Genomic DNA, 13,242 nt, shown 5'->3' on the forward strand with positions numbered 1-13,242 from the left:
CCCAAACAAATTTAATGTCAACTTGTCATGACAAAGACAACTTCTGGTAATGTCACTTTGATTAATGTCAAGTTGTCATAATCAAGACAACCCAAACTATGTCAACTTGTCATTACAAAAACCGAATGACACTTAATGACAGCAGTCATAAATGTTCATGACATGTACATAATGTTCATGACAGGTTAATAACCGTGTCATGTCATAGTTATGACAGTGTCATGTCACTCTTATGTAGATACCTTCAAGTAAAGTGTTGCCAACATTTCTTTGTGATCAAAAATTATGTCACAAAGTACTTGTTGCTACTGCCAGCAAACACAAACATACAAGATCCACAGAGTCATCATGTTTCCTTTTAATGTGTTTATTATGTTACACAATCAAATATCATCTGAGAAAGAGGATTTTAGTGTCCAGTACTTCATAATTGTTTTTATGCAAGACATCAGAAAACATCTAATTTAAACACATCTTTCTGTGTGTGTTTCCTCGACAGTGGAGCATGAGCAGATTCAGAAAAGGACCTTCACCAACTGGATAAATGCTCAACTCGCTAAGGTATGTTGAAATATCATATTTATGAGTGACGCTTATAAGATAAATGGAAATGCAGCCCCAAGGGGCACAAGCCAGTGTTTTCATTGGGCCGGTCCTGATCCCGGATAAATGCAGAGGGTTGTGTCAGGAAGGGCATCCGACGTAAAAACCCTATGCCAAATCAAACATGCGAATCACAAATATGACTTCCTTACAGAGGCAGACCCCTGAGGGGAACAGCCGAAAGAAGAAGAAGCTTATAAGATGGATGAACATTAACTTTTGTTGCATTTGTTGATATAAAAGTAACACATACTTATCTAATTGTAAAGATCAAATAGCTATTGGATGTTTTTTTAATGCTTTGCTCTTCCATTTTTCAAAGCAGTATTTCTACTGATTTCTTTTGCTTTTAACTAAATAAAGACCCAGCGCTTTATCAAAGATGCTCCCACACAAAGGTTAGATTCAACTGTCAGATTGGACATATTCATCCATCCATCCATTTTCTAACCGCTTATCCTCTTGAGGGTCCCGGGGGGCTGGAACCTATCCCGGCTGACATTGTGCAACTATCACAGGGCTGACACATAGAGACATACAGCCATTCACACTCACATTCACACCTACGGACAATTTAGAGTCACCAGTTAACCTGCATGTCTTTGGACTGTGGGAGGAAGCCGGAGTACCTGGAGAAAACCCACGCTGACACAGGGAGAACATGGAAACTTTTACAGAAGGGCTCCCACACCTAGGATGGAACCAGGAACCCTCTTGCTGTGAGGCGACAATGCTAACCACCACACCACCATGCCACCCTAGGACATATTCAATTCAGTTTTATTTATAAAGCCCAATATCACAAATCCCAATTTGCCTCAGAGGGCTTTACAGCATATGACATCCCTCTGTCCTTAGGACCCTCACAGTGGATAAGGAAAAACTCCCCCAAAAAGGGTAGAAACCTTAGGAATATCTTTTGGAGATTATCTTTATGGCAGTTAAAGTATATTAGTGAGTGCATTAGAGAGAGGCAGGAGTGATGATGCAGAAAGGGACTGATGAGAAAATGTTACGCAATGCTGCAGGTTTATATGCAGCATCACTTCACCTTTAAGAAACTGTCTATTCTTAAAACCCCTTGGTGTTGTGACCCTTTCCACTACTGACTGTGGTTCCCTCTTGATATTGTATATGCATCACAAAAGAAAGAAACTGTCTTCCGCATGTACTGCATGGCATCGCTTTTCTTAAAGATATACTATGCAGGATTGTCTGTTACTGTTTGTGCACACGCTTGCCAGAGAAAGTGAAAGTAAAATGCGACTTCTGATTCACTCTTGTTTCCCGTTTTGCCTCACTATGTTTGCGTTTCGCATCTCTTGGATGGCCTGCTGGTTGTAATCTAGCACCTGGTCGCTACATCTATAGAAAGCTGTGTCCTCACCTGAGCGCTGTGGGGCTACATGTCCATAAACAACCGAACACAGACAGTGAAAAGAAAATGATAAAATACAAGCGGAGGTCTGACTCTCTGCAGATAAATACACCGCCACGCACTTCTAGTGGGTCATAAGTGATGATTGAGAGAGATTACATCTGTATGAGTGTATACATTGTTTATTAAGTATATTTGTCTGCCTGTTGGCATTTTATTTTTTTCATAGGTTTCAGTAAAAGTTTGATATGTTACATCTGTTTTTGTCAAAACCTACTTTTAATTTGAGAGATGTCTCAAGAAAAACCTGATCAAAAGTACTGATTTATGTTTTACTGCGACATTAGCTGCTTTTCAATATGCAATATTTGGACAAGGATGAGTATTAAAATACAAAAAAATATATGTTTTGAGAACTCTACCCAAACTGTGTTGAAAAATGACATTACCATGCTGTGGTCAGGCTGTAAATGATCTGAAACATGCTGTAGATATGCTGACTCATTGTTCAGACGGAGAGGTGCAGTGAAGCAGCTCACCATGAGTCTTGTTGGAAAGAGACCTTGAGCTGCGTGTGACACTCAGCTGGAGTATAAATAGTGTTTCAGTGAAGCAGAACAGCACGTAATCTGAACTCAGCCACCTCCTCATAACCTCCTGTCCATATGACTGCACTCTGAAATCATTGGTTCATAACCTGCCATCTGTTACACCAATCTGAGTCCACTGACAACCCCCAACAGGAGATATTTCCTTTATGTCTAGAAGACAGTGTTCACTGTTGTCCCTGTTGGCTTAAAGCTTTGACCCAAAGACTTTTTGATTATGTTTACAATAGTTTCTTAGCAGCAAGTTTTGGATAAAAAATCATGTCACTGCAAAATAAATGTTATACACAGAGTTTTTTCCCCACAAAGTAGATCACATTTCCCATAAACCATTTTGCTTTCTGTTGCACTTACGATTTTCTTCTGTGGTTTGCAAAAAGAAACAATTATTTCTCCATCAGCCTTTGACTTTTTACCACATGACATGAAGACACCCTGAACAACTTCCTGTTTTGTATAAAATGATTCAGCACATTTCCCACCAAATATGATCCAGGGTTATTCATCTATTTGATATTTCACAAGGCCCCAACTGAATGCGGTGTGGTGATAAACTGATATTGATGCAAACAGCACATTTGACAATATGTTCGGACTTTCTGCTCTGCTAATTGGTGGGTGCTTTTATGGCGTGTCATATTGTGTCTTTGTAAACTACTTCCTATAAGTGTAGGTTGCACTCTGGCCGGCCAAACACATTCTAGTTTTTGCAGTTCTATCATTTATTTCATCCTGCAGTCCTGGTTGTGTAGCATTATAATATGCTACTATAGGAGGTACATGTGGTTGTAGCATGCTAACCTCCTAACAAAAGAAGTTATTTCACTATGCATATTCATTATTCACATTGTTAATGAAATTGCCACTTGATTAATTTAGCAATGCATTCAATTAAAATGAACTTATTGGTTAAATTCAGCTTCCATTCATATTACCTGCCGATCGTAGCCCCAAATCACCAAACAGGAAGTGAGTGCATCCAATGAACTTTATAGTAAAGGTAGGGTACTTTACCCTGTTGAGTAGAGTGCAGTTTCTTTAGGGAAATGTCTTTTTAAAATACCTTAAACAGCCTATATTGTTAATATTTCTGTGGTAGTACAATTAGAATTTAAATTTTTCATTCATTCATTTTTTATAAACGCTTATCCGGTTTGGGGGTCACAGGGGTGCTGGAGCCTATCCCAGCTGTCATTGGGTGAGAGGCAGGGTACACCCTGGTCAGGTCACCAGACTATCACAGGGCTGACACATAGAGACAGACAACCATTCACACTCACATTCACACCTACGGACAATTTAGAGTCACCAACTGACTTTGGTTTGTCTGTAGGAGGAGTTGTCTGATTAAAAGCAAGAGCAGAAGCTCCTCAGGATAGTTCATGGTTGGAGTTGCAAGTTGGTTCAGTTCAGGTGCAGGAGCGTGCTGCTAGCCGTCAGCTGCTAACTGCCCAATAGAGTTAGCGAGGAATGAGTCCTAAAACCAGCAAATGAGTTAGCATTTTACCACTAATGATTCCCTCGTCTCAAAGTTAATGGGTTTTTTTAATGGGTTTTTGGTTAGGTGCCTGAAATAAGGTTTTTGGTTAACACAAGCTTCAGAAAGTTTCACGTTTTGTTGTCTGACATAAAATGCGTCAGTAAATACTCCACTTGTGAACTTTGAAGCTTCTTTGTGTCATACAAAAGGCGGTTACAAACATGTGGCTAAATGAGACTACAGAACGTTATCACGCCACGCTGCGCCAAACACGGCTTCACAGCCTTATTTTGATGGGGATGTTAGGTCCTGCGACCATAGTTTAGTTCGTTTATAGCCTAACGTTAGCTTTGACTTCTGGTCATTTAATCTTCAATAATCATGACGTTTGTTGGCCGCAGAGCTTATTTTCAGCAATAATCCAAAATCCAATGGAAAAATCCCAGTGGTCTTTTGACAAGGGAACCAGTGCGATGCTGACTTCCACATCGGCCTACAGAACAAGGTCATCCCTGGAGCACTCCATAGTCATGGGCCTGGCCTAACTTTTCTTTAGTTGACCAGTGTACCAGTGCTTAGACACAACAATTTTATTGAAGTTTTTTAACGTACAGTTATAGGCTACACATGTATGTGGGTTATTTTCCGTATCAGTACCATGATACTGACTGAAGCTTACAGCATGAATCCTCTCTGACTGTAGTAGATGAAACAGATGAAATTAATTATGGAACTTTCACCTGAACTCACCTGGTCCTTTATTTCGATGCATTTGGAGAGATAAATCACCAAGACTTAAATTTTGTGTATCGTTACAGAGATGCCCTCCCTCGTTTATGGCGGACCTCTTCTCTGACATCAGAGATGGGTCACAGCTGCTTGACCTGCTGGAGGTGATGAGTGGTCAACCTATGGTGAGTTACAACAGTGTGCTTCTGTTAGTAAGTTGAATAGATTCCATATTACTCCAAGAGATCTATAATTAGTCAATCGTCAAGTTTTTGGGAAGTAAAAACATGCTAACATGAGCATAATTATCACAATAAAGCTGACAGTGTAATTTGCCTCCACAGAAAAGACAAAGGGGCCGAGGGGTTTTCCAGCACAGGGCCAACATTGAGACAGCACTGAACTTTCTCAAGAAAAAATCTGTATGTTTCCTAAAAAAAAAAAAAAAAAAAAAAAAAAACATGGCATCTTATTGTGCAGTGTTTTTTAATTAACATTTGTTTTGGTTGGTTGGTTTAGATCAAACTGGTGAACATAAACATCCCAGATATCATAGATGGACGGCCCTCCATCATCCTTGGACTTGTGTGGACCATCATCCTCCACTGTCATGTGAGTACCAGTGGTAAAGCAATGCCAAAACATATTAATCTTATACTGCTGCTGTGAAAAAGGAACTAGGTTCCAGGTATAAACGACCCATTCTAAGGTAACGAAAGCACAACAGTTCTCATTTTCAGGTGATTATACACTACATCCCATTTCTGCTAATATATCCCTCTAAATCCTACACACTGGACCTTCAATACTTCAAATGAAATACTTAACGCCTGTATGTGTCAGATTTCATATATGTATGAACCGTTTTAAAGACACTAATAACTTCAAATTAATTGATTGATTGATTGATTCTTTTAATGACCATACAGCCAGGCTGGTGGAATTTGTTTCCAGTATAGCTCATTGGTACAGGTTCCAACATAAAGGACATTAAACATAAACATAGATATACATACAGACAAACACATATTCATAATACATAAGGGCCATGCTTAATCCTCAGCGTTCAGAGTTCAGAATGTTTATTGCAATGGGAATGAAACTGTTTTTGAAGCGGGTTGTTTTGGAGGCAGTTGTCCTGTAGCGCCTCCCAGAGGGCAGTAGCTCGAAGGCATAGTGTGCAGGGTGAGTGGGATCAGAGATGATTTTGCGGGCTCTGCGCAGTGTCCGTTTGCGGTGAAGTGATTCGAGGGATGGTTGGGGTGAGCCAGTAATTTTGGATGCTCTGTTAATGATGCGCTGTAATTTCTTCCGGGAGAGTGTCGAGACTGCCGAACCAGACTATAATGGATGAGGTGAGAATGCCTTCGACGATGGCTGTGTAGAAGCGGAGCAGGAGATGAAACCTTATTCTGAACTTCTTGAGCTGTCGGAGATGGAAAAGTCTTTGCTTGGCTTTTTTATAGATGTGATCTGTGTTTATTTTCCAATTGAGGTTGTTGCTGATGTGGGTTCCGAGGAGTTTGAATGTGTCAGTGATGGAGATAGATTCACCTTTAATGAAGACAGGAGTTTTGGGGGATGGCCAGCGTCTTAGGTCGACAATGAGTTCTTTTGTTTTTGAAGTGTTGAGTAGTAGATCATTGTCTGTGCACCAGGTCAGTACTTGGTTGATCTGTGCACGGTATTCTGTTTCTTGGTTGTTGGTGATGAGTCCTATGATGGTTGAGTCGTCTGCGTACTTGTACAGGTTGACAGAGCTGTGGTGGGATGTGAGCTGGTTTGTGTAAAGGGAGAATAGCCAGGGTGAGAGAACACAGCCCTGGGGTGCGCCTGTACTGAGGAACAGAGGGGAGGATGTGTTATTGTTGATCTTCACCTTCTGTCGCCTGTTCCAGAGAAAGCTGTTAATCCAGTGACAGATGCATGGGTTAATGTTCATGTCCAGTAATTTATTTAACAGTTTGACCAGGTTTATTGTGTTGAATGCAGAACTGAAATCCATGAACAGGATGCGGGCATATGTGTTTGCAGACTCCAGGTGGTTCAGTATGTGATGAATTGCTAAGTTGACGGTGTCCTCAAGTGACCTGTTGGCTCTGTATGCAAATTGGTATGGGTCCATGAGGGGGGTGGTGACAGTTTTCAGGTGCTTGAGTATGATGCACTCAAATGATTTCATGACGGCAGATGTCAAGGCAATGGGTCTGTAGTCATTGAGGCAGGAGATGTTCTTGGTCTTGGGAACTGGGATGATAATGGACTCTTTGAAGCACTTGGGTACTGAGCTTTGACAGAGGGAGGTGTTGAAGATGTTGGTGAAAACACCGGCCAGTTCCGCAGCGCAGATCCAATATATTGTTATACTGTCTCTGTTTCAGATCGAGGAGCTGGCCAGCACTCTCGCCTACAACTCTTGTCATTCCTCCCTCGACTCTCTGGCCAGCCTGGACTCCTTTCCTGGCAGACCCATCCCAGCTAGTCCAGTCCCTGCAGGCCGGACGTCACCTCTCCACAAACGCTTTCGAGTATCCGCCAAGAATGCCCTGCTCATGTGGGTCAGGGACCAATGCAAAAAGTGGGTTATCTACCATATACATATATGAATGCTTCTAACAAAGACATGTCACGAGTGTAAAATTTAAGAAAGAGGTAGGGTGTAGGTTAAAAAGAACTTGAACACTGGCAACTTGTTATGGGCATCATGGAGATTCCTCTTTGTAGGGATTGCATGCTTTCCCTGTTTGCATGACTTTCCTTCTCCCCACAGTTCAAAGACATGCTCAAGACATTCATAAAAGTCGCATGGACACCACTAATCCAAGCAACACGTTTTTTCCATCTGTCTTTCTCTCTGCAGAGTTGGTTGCTCCGTCAGTGTGAAGAACTTCAAGTCGAGCTGGAGAAGTGGAGAGGCCTTCTTGGCCATCCTGTGTTCTCTCAGACCACAGCTGGCTGATCTCTCACTGGTTCAGTCCAGAAGCAACGAGGAGAACCTGGAAGAGGCGTTTCACCTGGCCGAGAGGGAGCTCCACATCCCCCGCCTGCTGGAGCCCCAGGGTCAGGCTTACTACGTAATATTGTTGTCACAATATTTCCAAATAACCAGGAGCATGACAGATTATTTAACCAATCAGCAGTAATAGTCATCATGGATTTTTGACTTGACTTTTTCGATAAAACAAACAGAAAAAACAAAAAACTGATGACTTGCTGCTCCTAGGAAGCACAGAGATTATTAGAGTGTATTTTTCATCATTTTCATTATTATTTTTCTTAGGCAACAAATCTAAATCTGATTTTGCTTATTGTCATCTTATAAAACATCGTATAAAATGATAGTTGGGTTGAGTCAAGCCCAGTTCATACCAAACATTCGTGATGAGACGAAACAGTTTTAGAACGTTGCATAGAGATGATACGTCGTCTCATCTAATTGCATTGGTGTGAACCAGCAGGTATTGGGAATGTTGCAGAATGGCGCATTGCAACTAGTTGCCAGTTTCAGCTCCTCTCGTCGCGAATCTTTGGTCTGAACTGGGCTTTAAGTTTTTCTGTCTATTTTTCTGCACCTCAGATGTTGATGTTGAAGACCCTGATGAGAAGTCCATCATGACTTACGTGGCCCAGTTTCTACAGTACTCCAATGACATGCCGGCACCTGATGACCACCTGCAGGTCGGCAAACAAACCACCATTTTTAAATGACTTTACTTCAGAACTGACCTAATCTAATGTACGTCTGCATCTCTACAAATCTTCTCTACTGTTTCATGCTGCTTCCCTTCCCTGTTTCAAGCCTGAACCCACAATCTCTTGCATGAAACTGTTCATTATTTTCCCTCTTCTCCTCTGGTGGTGGTGGTGTAGCTGTTTCCTCTGGTCCAGCCCTTTTCTCTCTCACCTGTGAACTTGCCTGCTCACTTCACTCCAGCAATCGCTGTTTCCCCGTTACGCCAGGTATACACCAGGCAAACATGTCCTTCTTTGCTCAATATTTGTCCATTATTAATGTCTTTTGGGGTCAGAAAATATTGTCCTTATGGAGTGAAACGCACCATAGTTGAGGTTTGCTGTTAGGTCTGTAGGAGTCTAGCACATACTTCTTACTTTTGTCTACTGATTATGCACCTTGAAGCTACATAATCAGCCTGCTCTTCACTTCGGTAAACACAGAAGTGCAGTTACAGACGGTTTTCCATTGTAGGTTTCTCTAAGTGAGCGAGCACTTGAGGTGACTTGCTGGCTGCAGCAAGCCTACGAGGAACTACCAGAGGCATGGACGGCTACAGAAAAATCCAACTTTGCAGAAAAATATCATGTAAGCACAAGAGCTCAAAGAAGAAAACATTCTTTCGTGTGCATTATTCTGTATTGTTGTACAGTGATTGGAAGTTGTTGCTATGTTTGGTTTCTCAGGTGTTTCAGAACGTTGCTGGTTCCTTCACTGAGCAAAGGAGACCAGTGATGACCCTCCTTGCAGCCATAAGACGCTGCCCTGAGCTGAGCCAAGAGCAGTGTGCTCTCAGAACAGCGTGGGATCGTCTGGAAGAGAAGGTGAGGAAGTTAGTGAAGAAAAATGGGACAAGCTTTTGTTCCCAAGTTTGCTTTTAGTCCTGCTGATTCACTTCCTTTGTCTCTCTCCAGATGAATGAGAAATGCTTACAGAGCACTCCTTGGACTACATTACAATACCCAGGTTTTGTGCTTATCCCACGTTGTGTGTGTGTGTGTGTGTGTGTGTGTGTGTGTTGTTCCCCAGCTGCAGAGATGTAAAGCAGACCTGGACTCCAGCCTTCCTCCTCCTCTGAACTCAGTAGTCACGTGGCTGCAGCGTGCAGAGGCAGCGCTGACAGAAGATGGAGGAAGAATGGGAGATCATGCAGAAGCTGCTAAAGAAGCAAGAGCTCAACAAGACGTGCAAAAGGTTTTTTATATTTTGAAGCTGCAAAACAGATTTGATCTTTTCTGTTTTCAAAAATCTTAAACGTACTTTATTACTGAATAAATACTTTTAGTATTTATTCAGTGTTGTGAAACCCCGGAAAAACTCTGAAACAACGTATAGGCTTTGGGACAGGGATGGGGCAGATGTAGCCTACATATGAACAGACAGTACAACAATATTTTGAAATATATAACATGAAACTTCTGCTAATCTTTTTTCCTGTATTTTTTTTCAGACATTAATGAGGGAGATGAGCCACCACGTCAAAATCCTTGATACCTTTCTCAACATGGATGACTCAGGGAACGAAGTAGTGCCCCCTGAAAAGTTTGATGAAATAAAAAGACGGTATGTTACATTATAGTTCTAACTTCTATAATTACTGGATTTTATTAAGATCAGTTTTCTCACATGGACATTTAAAGGTCCAGTGTGTAGGATTTAGGAGGATATATTGGCAGAAATGGGATATAATATAACAAGTATGTTTTCTTTAGTGAATAATTACCTGAAAATTACCTTAGAATGAGATGTTCATGTCTACATAGGGAGCAGGTCCTCATCTGCAGAGATAGGCATGTTGCACCGCCATGTTTCTACAGTAGCCCAGAACGGACAAACCAAACACTGGCTCTAGATACGGCCAGGTTTTCACACTTTTACTCTTTCAGGCTTTGGTGTTTTAGCATCAGCCACTGTTGTTAGCATTGGAAAAACACTTATTCTTTAAAGTGAAACTGGTTTATTCAGTGTTTTTACTGGTTTAAATCACTGGGTCAATTTATTTTAGAGAGGAAGAGACCTCTGCGGATAATGTAATAAAGGTAGCAGAGAAAAAAGTGAACACAGAATTGCAGGTGCTGGGCTAGCGGGCCGTCTCTGACACACCAAACAGCATCGGAGAAACACTGATTTGTAGCGTGAAACTGTTTTACTCAATGCTTTTATTTGTTTAAATCACCTGGTCCATTTGTTCTGGAGAGGAAGAGATCTCTGGGGATAATTCAGCTCCTGGTTAAAACCTCTTAAAGAATGATCAGAAGTTTCAGCTGGTTGTAACCTGCAATTCTCACCACTTGATGCCACTAAATCTCTTTAAATCTTAAACACTGGACCTTTAAAGCCATTAATCTTTAGAGCTACAGTTGGTAACTTTTATAAAAAATAATTTTGTGTTATGTTTGCTGAAACTGTCACTGTATTCTGAAAGAAATAAACGAGACACAATCTGTGAAAAAAAAATAAATGTCTCTCCTCCTCTTCCTTCTGCTATTAATGGCACTCTTACTGTTGAGCCATAAAATGACAAAGTTTATGACCTGGCCTCCATGTTTCTGGCAACATTTGAGGCCAGAAAAGCCAGTCTTGCAGTAACAGCTGAGACTCCTCGACTCTGATTGGCTGTTTTTGTTTACCTGTGGTAAGGCCATTAGAAGCACTACAAGGCAATAGAGTAGGCAGAGCAATATGATTTTTTTTTTATAGATTGTCTCATTTAGTGATGTATAAATATAAAGAAAGTAGCAATAAAATGAAATAATGCATTAACACCGTCTTCATCTGAAAACAGTTTAACCAATATCCGAGTCACTGCCAAGTATCAAGGGATCAAGTTGGAATACCGGGAATGCCGTCACACTGTGCTGGATCTCCTGGGCCGCATCAGTGCTAAGCTTCAGACCTGGAAAGCTCCCTACAGTTCCCAGGATACAGTACTTCTGCTTCTGCAGGACTGGCATGTAAGTATCTGAAAGAGCAGGAGATAAAACCGTATTTAACTCAGAAACATACTGATGTGAGCCACATTATTGTGAGATAATGGAATGATATACTATCATGCTAACGCGATAAGGATTCAGGGGAATAAAATTACTGGTGTACTTTTGAGTCATCTGACAAATTACGCTCCCTGGAAATCCAGAAATAATTATGACTTCTGTTGTTTATTTGTCTAGGAAACAGTGGATCGCCAAAGCTTGCTGTTAATCCTGATGGATGCTCTCCAAAACCTCAAGGAGAAGGCGAATGCTTACAACAGCAAGGCAGCACTAGGTATGAGCTAAATGTGTGCTTGTGACAAGAGCCTTCAACCACATAATCCTAGCGTAATCTCTGCTGTATTGTAAACTCTGCAGATGGTATACATGTCTTGAAGATTTTTTTTTATTTTCTAAAACTCATGACTTCACCTTTACACACTTTTCCCTCCCCAGGTAACGACTCCCAGCTTGTTACTCGTCAGGTGAAGGAAGCAGAAAGTGAAGCTGAGTTGGCCACACAGGTTGTGACGGCAGTGAGAGGGACGATGGAGAGAGTGGTGTCTGCGTGGGAGACTTACGACAAGTGCCTCACTGCTCTACAGACATGGCTGGCACAGGAGATACAGTCGAGCACCCAGCCTCCTGCTGCGGGGACGAAGGTAACGTCTTGTCTGGAATTCTGTCAATGAATAACTCAAAAAGATTCCTTCATGACACTCACTATACAGTGCAGTGTTTGGAAGCAGCAAAAGCCAATTATATTTTTTTTGTCTTTTGGTGTGGTTGCTGTAGGACATGAGCGAGTGGACATCATGTCAAGCTAAGTTAAACGAGGCGGGGAACTTCCTCATTGAAATGACGGAGCCTTCAACCAGCCTGGCTCTGGCTGAGCACCTCAGCAAGGTCAACATGCAGTGGGCTGAGTGCATGAAGAGGACAGTGTTTGTAAGTATGCATGTTCTCACTGTTCTATCCACATATCCTATGTCACTTTAATGTTACACCTGGTAAAAGAGGAGCTAATTTTAATTACTTTATACACCATTTAGTTTTATCTATAATAATGTAACTGGTGCACTCTAGTGATGTCTGCGTTGTGTTGATGTGAAGAGGCCCAGACTGTGGATATTTTTGGAGGTGATCTCCGTTTATTCCTGACAGCTCTGACAGCAAGAGATGGTAGTGGTAGTCCATGGTAGTGCAATATAGAATTGTTGTGGTGGTAGGAGAGGAAGGGAGATTTGGGGAAGAGAGTTCAGTTTGTGTGGCTGTGGGGTAAAAATTGTTCCTCAGTCTGGAGGTGCGGTATGTCAGGGCCCAGTAACATCTTCTAGAGGGCAGCTTGTTTGTTTTTTATTTGTATTTTTACTTGCTGGACAACCTGTTGCCCTCCAGGGACAAAATAGAGTTGAAGTTGAAGTATATGAATAATGTAGCATAAATGGAAATACATAGCTAAAGTACAAGTACCTGAAAATATGGACAGCACTTAATTAAATGTACTTGGGTGCTTTCCATCACTGGATAACAGGACACACAGACATTAACAAAGGTTGATTGTCATGAAACACTTCTCTCTTAGGGGGTGTCATCGGAGCCCAGTGTCAGCCCCATGTGTCTTCAGATGGTGCATTCACTGACCCAGGAGGCCAGCTGGCTACTGAGGCAGCCGCTGGAGGTGGCCTCAGTCCCACTGAAGGCTAACAGACAGAAACTACAGGTTGGCAAAGATACTA

General features: G+C 41.7%; 1 protein-coding gene across 1 annotated transcript in view; it reads left to right on the plus strand.

Moving 5' to 3' along the window:
- LOC126399230 (nesprin-2) overlaps positions 1–13,242 on the plus strand; it is a 108,098-nt gene that overhangs the window by 4,223 nt on the left and 90,633 nt on the right. Inside the window, exons 3-18 of the mRNA XM_050059086.1 lie at positions 500–561; positions 4,888–4,983; positions 5,143–5,220; positions 5,318–5,410; positions 7,180–7,376; positions 7,659–7,858; positions 8,376–8,476; positions 9,006–9,119; positions 9,218–9,355; positions 9,561–9,725; positions 9,982–10,094; positions 11,317–11,485; positions 11,702–11,798; positions 11,960–12,165; positions 12,299–12,451; positions 13,089–13,226. Of these exons, the coding sequence (XP_049915043.1) occupies positions 500–561; positions 4,888–4,983; positions 5,143–5,220; positions 5,318–5,410; positions 7,180–7,376; positions 7,659–7,858; positions 8,376–8,476; positions 9,006–9,119; positions 9,218–9,355; positions 9,561–9,725; positions 9,982–10,094; positions 11,317–11,485; positions 11,702–11,798; positions 11,960–12,165; positions 12,299–12,451; positions 13,089–13,226 (2,120 nt within the window). The remainder of the gene's footprint in view (positions 1–499; positions 562–4,887; positions 4,984–5,142; positions 5,221–5,317; positions 5,411–7,179; positions 7,377–7,658; positions 7,859–8,375; positions 8,477–9,005; positions 9,120–9,217; positions 9,356–9,560; positions 9,726–9,981; positions 10,095–11,316; positions 11,486–11,701; positions 11,799–11,959; positions 12,166–12,298; positions 12,452–13,088; positions 13,227–13,242) is intronic.

This window comes from Epinephelus moara, chromosome 12, assembly GCF_006386435.1.
Source record: "Epinephelus moara isolate mb chromosome 12, YSFRI_EMoa_1.0, whole genome shotgun sequence".
In the NCBI taxonomy this organism is placed as follows: Eukaryota; Metazoa; Chordata; class Actinopteri; order Perciformes; family Serranidae; genus Epinephelus; species Epinephelus moara.